General features: G+C 51.1%; 1 protein-coding gene across 1 annotated transcript in view; it reads left to right on the forward strand.

The window, feature by feature from the left end:
• MAPRE3 (microtubule associated protein RP/EB family member 3) overlaps nt 1-8,289 on the forward strand; it is a gene marked incomplete at its 3' end in the record, with an annotated part of 41,885 nt that extends 33,596 nt beyond the window's left edge. The window contains exons 3-6 of the mRNA XM_018574847.1: nt 1,276-1,403; nt 5,612-5,757; nt 7,296-7,497; nt 8,094-8,289. Coding sequence (XP_018430349.1) covers nt 1,283-1,403; nt 5,612-5,757; nt 7,296-7,497; nt 8,094-8,289 — 665 coding nt within the window. The remainder of the gene's footprint in view (nt 1-1,275; nt 1,404-5,611; nt 5,758-7,295; nt 7,498-8,093) is intronic.
• Nucleotides 8,290-8,559: the final 270 nt, after the last annotated feature.

Raw genomic sequence — 8,559 nt, forward strand, 5'->3', positions numbered from 1 at the left:
ATGTTCATGCCGGTTAACCAATACGGCGCCAGCCCATCACTCCGCCATCGTCCAGCTCTGTGACCTGTATACTCAACCAGCATATTGACCATGAAGGTGGAGTTACACTTTAAGTTCCCAGCTCCACCCACTTACCATTGTGGTGGTTGGGTGAACTCAGTCTGTTAGGTTTCGGCGAGAGGAGTGAGACTTCAATGATCATATCTTATGATTGCGGTCTCACCTCTGGTGGTGGAATTGGGCGGTGAGTCGGCTCGGCATCGTCCACCCTGGTGAATGAAAGGCCACTTTTGGGTGGATTGGGTTGATGGATCTCTCGGTGGTGTCTCCGGAACAGTATGCTGCGGGTGTTGCCGATCAGCTGGCAGTACGCGTGCCGATCTCCGAGAACATCGTATACAAATATTTCATGAAGGAACAGCTGGGCGGAGCTCGGGATCCTCAAATACGAGACGTCGGCCATGTTGGGGCTCATTCACAAAGCTGAAGACCAGAAGTGGGGCAACCATTTGTATTTGTGGGGGTCACATCCCCCTCCTCCCAGATACGAATGGACTATCCCGCTCACCGTAGGGGGTGTGGCCTAAAACAAAGATCGATGAGTTAGTATCCAGACAGACACCTCCAATCCAGGGCGGAGCTTCCCAAGGAACGTCTCCTCCATGGAGTCCTGACAACCATGTGACACGTTATACAAAGTCCTCGGAAACATCCGGTGTTGGTATTTGTCCGGGACGGTTGAGGTGGACCCTTGCTCCAAATGACGCGTTTCACCAAGGAGAGAACGAGGAGACAGAAGGTCCCCAGCACCCCGGACACGCTGATCAGGAGGACCGGGTCCCCTGTCGTCACATTGATGGTGGTGCCATCCACGGTCATCACCCATCCAAGGGGGTTCCGGCACGGAGCGCGGTGGGATTGATCTTCAGAGGAACACGAGGAATAACATCCCATATACAATGTTGTGTGACTATAACAGAGGAATCGGGGAACCAATCATGGCCCCGAACAAACAACGGGACCCAGACATCACTCCATGTGCGGGTGGGGGGCCACATGACGGGACACCACCAGAGCGAGGAGGACATTGAGACCTGTACGTGTCCACTACGTATGTAGTAGAACATGGAGACCTGTACGTGTCCACTATGGGGGGGGGGGGGCAAAATGTATGCAGATTAACGTTCATACTGTGTAATGAGAATTGTATTGTAACGCGTGATGTCACAGATTGATGTTCCGTATCACCCCGATGACATCACTTTTCTCTTTCAGCTGGGGGATGGCGGTCAATGTTTATTCCACCTCTGTGACCATCGAAAACCTGAGTCGTCATGACATGCTGGCCTGGGTCAACGACTGTATACAGCTCAACTACACCAAGATAGAGCAACTGTGCTCAGGTACCCCCCTCTCCTCCGTCCCGTGTCTCTTCCTCCCCTCTGTTCTCTGTAATAGAAGAGGTATTATACCCCCGCTCCTCCGTCCCGTGTCTCTTCCTCCCCTCTGTTCTCTGTAATAGAAGAGGTATTATACCCCCCTCTCCGGTGTCCCGTGTCTCCTCCTCCCCTCTGTTCTCTGTAATAGAAGAGGTATTATACCCCCCTCTCCGGTGTCCCGTGTCTCCTCCTCCCCTCTGTTCTCTGTAATAGAAGAGGTATTATACCCCCCTCTCCGGTGTCCCGTGTCTCCTCCTCCCCTCCGTTCCCTGTAATAGAAGAGGTATTATACCCCCCTCTCCGGTGTCCCGTGTCTCCTCCTCCCCTCTGTTCCCTGTAATAGAAGAGGTATTATACCCCCCTCTCCGGTGTCCCGTGTCTCCTCCTCCCCTCTGTTCTCTGTAATAGAAGAGGTATTATACCCCCCTCTCCGGTGTCCCGTGTCTCCTCCTCCCCTCTGTTCTCTGTAATAGAAGAGGTATTATACCCCCCTCTCCGGTGTCCCGTGTCTCCTCCTCCCCTCTGTTCTCTGTAATAGAAGAGGTATTATACCCCCCTCTCCGGTGTCCCGTGTCTCCTCCTCCCCTCTGTTCTCTGTAATAGAAGAGGTATTATACCCCCCTCTCCGGTGTCCCGTGTCTCCTCCTCCCCTCTGTTCTCTGTAATAGAAGAGGTATTATACCCCCCTCTCCGGTGTCCCGTGTCTCCTCCTCCCCTCTGTTCTCTGTAATAGAAGAGGTATTATACCCCCCTCTCCGGTGTCTCGTGTCTCCTCCTCCCCTCCATTCCCTGTAATAGAAGAGGTATTATACCCCCCTCTCCGGTGTCCCGTGTCTCCTCCTCCCCTCTGTTCTCTGTAATAGAAGAGGTATTATACCCCCCTCTCCAGTGTCCCGTGTCTCCTCCTCCCCTCTGTTCTCTGTAATAGAAGAGGTATTATACCCCCCTCTCCGGTGTCCCGTGTCTCCTCCTTCCCTCTGTTCTCTGTAATAGAAGAGGTATTATACCCCCCTCTCCAGTGTCCCGTGTCTCCTCCTCCCCTCTGTTCTCTGTAATAGAAGAGGTATTATACCCCCCTCTCCAGTGTCCCGTGTCTCCTCCTCCCCTCTGTTCTCTGTAATAGAAGAGGTATTATACCCCCCTCTCCAGTGTCCTGTGTCTCCTCCTCCCCTCTGTTCTCTGTAATAGAAGAGGTATTATACCCCCCTCTCCGGTGTCCTGTGTCTCCTCCTCCCCTCTGTTCTCTGTAATAGAAGAGGTATTATACCCCCCTCTCCTGTGTCCCGTGTCTCCTCCCCTCTGTTCTCTGTAATAGAAGAGGTATTATACCCTGGGGTCTGGGAATGTTGGATGTCTGTTGTCCTCTTTAGATATTACTTGGGGAGATCCAGGTGAAGCGTCAGATCTTGTAATGAGTTCTGTGGAATGTGCTCTGCACTGTGTCTGTGGGTGGCCATCTTGGTAGGGGCACCTGGTGATTTGTAGTCTGATGACCACCATCCTTGCAGCATTTGTATGTATTTTATATTATGGATAACGTAACAGTGGGGGGGTGGAACACACAATGCGGGCCAGGGACGGCCAGATCTCCCAGTTGGAGAGTCCGGAACTACGGCACGGAGGTCTCACTGTTGGAGTATCCGTGACATAGAAGAAGCCAGAGGCTGACATAGTCCTCCCGGCTCCACCTGTGGGTGGAATGACCACGGCAGCAGGAAATTATTTCCCGGTGTCACTTCATAATGAAAGCGGACGTCTGGTTTCCACCGATCAGCCCGCCACAAGGTCCTATCATTCGTGGCTCTAATAAAGTGGAAGGGGCAACTAATTCCTGGCTGGACAGGCCTAATAGAGGAGGAGACACGTGAGGGGAACTAATAATGAGGTAGAAAGGACCTCTGGTCAGTGCTTGGACGGAGTGGGTTATAGGAGATCCTTCTAGAACTCTCAGTGCTGGGACGGAGTGGGTTATAGGAGATCCTTCTAGAACTCTCAGTGCTGGGACGGAGTGGGTTATAGGAGATCCTTCTAGAACTCTCAGTGCTGGGACGGAGTGGGTTATAGGAGATCCTTCTAGAACTCTCAGTGCTGGGACGGAGTGGGTTATAGGAGATCCTTCTAGAACTCTCAGTGCTGGGACGGAGTGGGTTATAGGAGATCCTTCTAGAACTCTCAGTGCTGGGACGGAGTGGGTTATAGGAGATCCTTCTAGAACTCTCAGTGCTGGGACGGAGTGGGTTATAGGAGATCCTTCTAGAACTCTCAGTGCTGGGACGGAGTGGGTTATAGGAGATCCTTCTAGAACTCTCAGTGCTGGGACGGAGTGGGTTATAGGAGATCCTTCTAGAACTCTCAGTGCTGGGACGGAGTGGGTTATAGGAGATCCTTCTAGAACTCTCAGTGCTGGGACGGAGTGGGTTATAGGAGATCCTTCTAGAACTCTCAGTGCTGGGACGGAGTGGGTTATAGGAGATCCTTCTAGAACTCTCAGTGCTGGGACGGAGTGGGTTATAGGAGATCCTTCTAGAACTCTCAGTGCTGGGACGGAGTGGGTTATAGGAGATCCTTCTAGAACTCTCAGTGCTGGGACGGAGTGGGTTATAGGAGATCCTTCTAGAACTCTCAGTGCTGGGACGGAGTGGGTTATAGGAGATCCTTCTAGAACTCTCAGTGCTGGGACGGAGTGGGTTATAGGAGATCCTTCTAGAACTCTCAGTGCTGGGACGGAGTGGGTTATAGGAGATCCTTCTAGAACTCTCAGTGCTGGGACGGAGTGGGTTATAGGAGATCCTTCTAGAACTCTCAGTGCTGGGACGGAGTGGGTTATAGGAGATCCTTCTAGAACTCTCAGTGCTGGGACGGAGTGGGTTATAGGAGATCCTTCTAGAACTCTCAGTGCTGGGACGGAGTGGGTTATAGGAGATCCTTCTAGAACTCTCAGTGCTGGGACGGAGTGGGTTATAGGAGATCCTTCTAGAACTCTCAGTGCTGGGACGGAGTGGGTTATAGGAGATCCTTCTAGAACTCTCAGTGCTGGGACGGAGTGGGTTATAGGAGATCCTTCTAGAACTCTCAGTGCTGGGACGGAGTGGGTTATAGGAGATCCTTCTAGAACTCTCAGTGCTGGGACGGAGTGGGTTATAGGAGATCCTTCTAGAACTCTCAGTGCTGGGACGGAGTGGGTTATAGGAGATCCTTCTAGAACTCTCAGTGCTGGGACGGAGTGGGTTATAGGAGATCCTTCTAGAACTCTCAGTGCTGGGACGGAGTGGGTTATAGGAGATCCTTCTAGAACTCTCAGTGCTGGGACGGAGTGGGTTATAGGAGATCCTTCTAGAACTCTCAGTGCTGGGACGGAGTGGGTTATAGGAGATCCTTCTAGAACTCTCAGTGCTGGGACGGAGTGGGTTATAGGAGATCCTTCTAGAACTCTCAGTGCTGGGACGGAGTGGGTTATAGGAGATCCTTCTAGAACTCTCAGTGCTGGGACGGAGTGGGTTATAGGAGATCCTTCTAGAACTCTCAGTGCTGGGACGGAGTGGGTTATAGGAGATCCTTCTAGAACTCTCAGTGCTGGGACGGAGTGGGTTATAGGAGATCCTTCTAGAACTCTCAGTGCTGGGACGGAGTGGGTTATAGGAGATCCTTCTAGAACTCTCAGTGCTGGGACGGAGTGGGTTATAGGAGATCCTTCTAGAACTCTCAGTGCTGGGACGGAGTGGGTTATAGGAGATCCTTCTAGAACTCTCAGTGCTGGGACGGAGTGGGTTATAGGAGATCCTTCTAGAACTCTCAGTGCTGGGACGGAGTGGGTTATAGGAGATCCTTCTAGAACTCTCAGTGCTGGGACGGAGTGGGTTATAGGAGATCCTTCTAGAACTCTCAGTGCTGGGACGGAGTGGGTTATAGGAGATCCTTCTAGAACTCTCAGTGCTGGGACGGAGTGGGTTATAGGAGATCCTTCTAGAACTCTCAGTGTTGGGACGGAGTGGGTTATAGGAGATCCTTCTAGAACTCTCGGTGCTGGGTCGGAGTGGGTTATAGGAGATCCTTCTAGAACTCTCAGTGCTGGGATGCAGTGGGTTATAGGAGATCCTTCTAGAACTCTCAGTGCTTGGAGTGGAGTATTCATGTAAAGACATTGTACCGGAGCAGCTGTTGTCTCTCTTCAGGCGCTGCATACTGTCAGTTCATGGACATGCTCTTCCCTGGTTGTATCTTACTGAAGAGAGTGAAATTCCACGCCAAGCTGGAGCATGAATACATCCACAACTTCAAAGTCTTACAGGCCGCCTTCAAGAAGATGTCCGTGGACAAAGTAAGTCTGTTGCGTCCAGTGACTTTGCGTGTGGTGGACCATTCACCTACATTGCAGGGGTCCGAGGGTCAGTCATGGTTCTGAACTCATGTGACAATGCTTTCAGAAGATCCGTTATAGTTAGAGAGCTGGCAGCAGTCTACACAAAGATGTGATGTCAATCTCCGTGATGTTAGAGCACCGTGTAACATACCACAAAGGACACACTCCCGGAATGCGGTCACGTCACCCGTCTATCCACCATTAGTATTGGTATATGGGTGATGTGTGATTTCTTTGTGGACACCTGACCTTCACACCTACTATATGGCCAAACATATGTAGACATGCCTTCAAATGATGTTCTGGTGTCTCCAGTATTGTAGACAATTGGGCTCTTCCAACCTTGTGGTCAAATTTGGTGAAGACCCTTTCCTGTCCTAAGATGACCTGGGGTCTGAGTTGCCCTTCTGGTCCGCCCTCCATATGTCATGGACAAATACACTATATGACCAAAAATACATGGACCCCCCCTCCAGATGATGGAGTTCAGGTGTCTCCAGTGAAGGTTCTGGTAATACTCCATCATCAGGGGTGTGGAATTCCTATCGCCCGGGACAGGCAGTTTCGTGTGCCGGGCCAGTAGTTTTTCTGTACATTTAGCCCGGCTGCGGACAAGGATTAGATCACTTGTATCAATCAAGCAGCGGCGATCGTGTCTGGGGCCCCCCACAGTGGTTTTCGGGGTCCCCTGCTCCTCTGGGGGACCCGAGACCACGGCACATGAGCTCACCATAGAGCCCGTACAGCAGACGAAGAACGTCCCTTCTTCATCTGCTCTGTGTAATCACAGCGCCCCCTGTCTCAGCTGTCAGGAACTACACAGAACATCTGTTCTGTGTTGGAGGGGAGGTTCCTTAAAGGTGTTTTCCCCATAGTTCTCCTAAGGGTAACGGGAGGACACAAACTAGCGTCCTCCCGTCACCCTAAGCTCAGTATATAGGGAGCTACAGCTCGCGGTATACTGAGACGCTGCAGCTGAAGCGGATCCCGACAACTATGTCTGGATCCACCCAGCTGTGTGAGTGACAGCTGGCTCCGCCTATCTAGAGGCAGAGCCAGCTGTACCCGCCCCCTCCCCCGTCCGTTCCGCCAGTCAGCGCTGGCGGATCGGAGCGGGGAGGGGGGAATCCAGCCCCTCCCCTGTCACGGTTCTCTGCCGCCACAGGATCGAGGAGTGAGCGGGCGCCGGTATGTGTTCGCTCACCTCCCGATCTACTGAGCCGACCTGTGACAGTCTCATTGTCACAGGTCGGCTCAGATTATGAGGCTGAGTGAAAATCACCCCTCATAGTTCTCCTTTAAATAGAGAACCTGCCACCTCCAAACTATCACATAAGGGATTTTAAGCCCCTATGTAATAGGAATAAAATGAAGTGGGGGGAAAAAAAAGTAAAAAATAAAACAAACTTTTTAAAAATAAAAGTGATAAAGTAAAAAATAACATAAAAGAAAACCTGGACATTCACGTACTTTCTGGACCCTTTTCCCCTCTGCAGATTATTCCAGTGGAGCGGCTAGTGAAAGGAAAGTTCCAGGACAACTTTGAATTCATCCAATGGTTTAAGAAATTATTTGATGCAAATTATGACGGGAAGGAGTACGACCCGCTGCTGGCCCGGCAAGGGCAGGACCTGGCGCCCCAACCCAACCCAGGAGACCAGGTCTTCAACAGGCCCAAGAAGCCGATCGGCACAACAGGTATGTTTATATTGATCTGACTCCTTACATTATATTAATTATTATTCACATTGATTGTTTAAGGCAGGCCTCAAAATTTCCACTCGCCCCCTCGCAATTGGCGAGTGAAAATTGCGGGGTGTTATGGAAATTCACTTGGTTCAACGCACAAATCCATGTCGCATTAAGCTGCGCCAAACGCAAAGAATTTCCCCCGTTGTACTACGCTCCTTTATGCAAGGACTGGAAGTATTTCCCTTCTATAGAGTCATGTAGAGTCAGGGAGACAGGTGTTGCTTGTTCATTAATCCCATGCTAAGAGCCCTGAGCGCAGGTATGTTTATTGTTTATACCTGCCCAACAAGAACCTTAGGGTTAGGGTTAACCCTAACCCTTGGATTTTTATTTAGAAAGACATCAAACAATAATTTTTTTATCCCATATAATATATAATTGTGGGAAAGGCTTAGAATTCCAAGCCAGTCGTAGTCCAGATCCAGGAACTATATTGGTGACACGATTGGCATTACGAGGGGAAGTGGCTGACCAGACACATGGGGGGCGCTCGGTTATTCGGTACACTTCTATATCTTGTTCCCTCTCGCTTCCTTCCACAGTCCCCCAGAAGACATCCCCTACGGGCCCCAAGATGATGCAGCCCCCGCCACGACTGCAAAACACCTCCCACCCTGTGCGGAAACTCCCGCCCATCACCCGGAACGGTGCCAATGACCTGGACCTACAGATAACAGAACTCAACCAGCAGGTAAGGGAGGCCGGAGCCCGGGTAACGCAAGGTTGGGCACTGTCAAGGTACCGTGCGCGGGTGTCCCCACACCGCATGCAGGTACCCACACAGGAGGACCAAATGCGTGACCACCCCAGACAATGCCTATGAGCTTATAAATGTAGAGTTTATTAGACACACCAAAATAAAGTAACCACAAGCAAGTAATAAAATGCAAATGCAAACACATACAGCAGGGTAAGTGAAACCTGGGGAGCGAGGCAACACAAGGGGAGCCACGGAGTAATGGTCAGGGTACAAGGGGGCACCAGGATACAGGAATCAGGTCATAGGAA

This window comes from Nanorana parkeri, unplaced genomic scaffold, assembly GCF_000935625.1.
Source record: "Nanorana parkeri isolate BGI_ZX_2015 unplaced genomic scaffold, ASM93562v1 scaffold3285, whole genome shotgun sequence".
NCBI lineage: Eukaryota > Metazoa > Chordata > Amphibia > Anura > Dicroglossidae > Nanorana > Nanorana parkeri.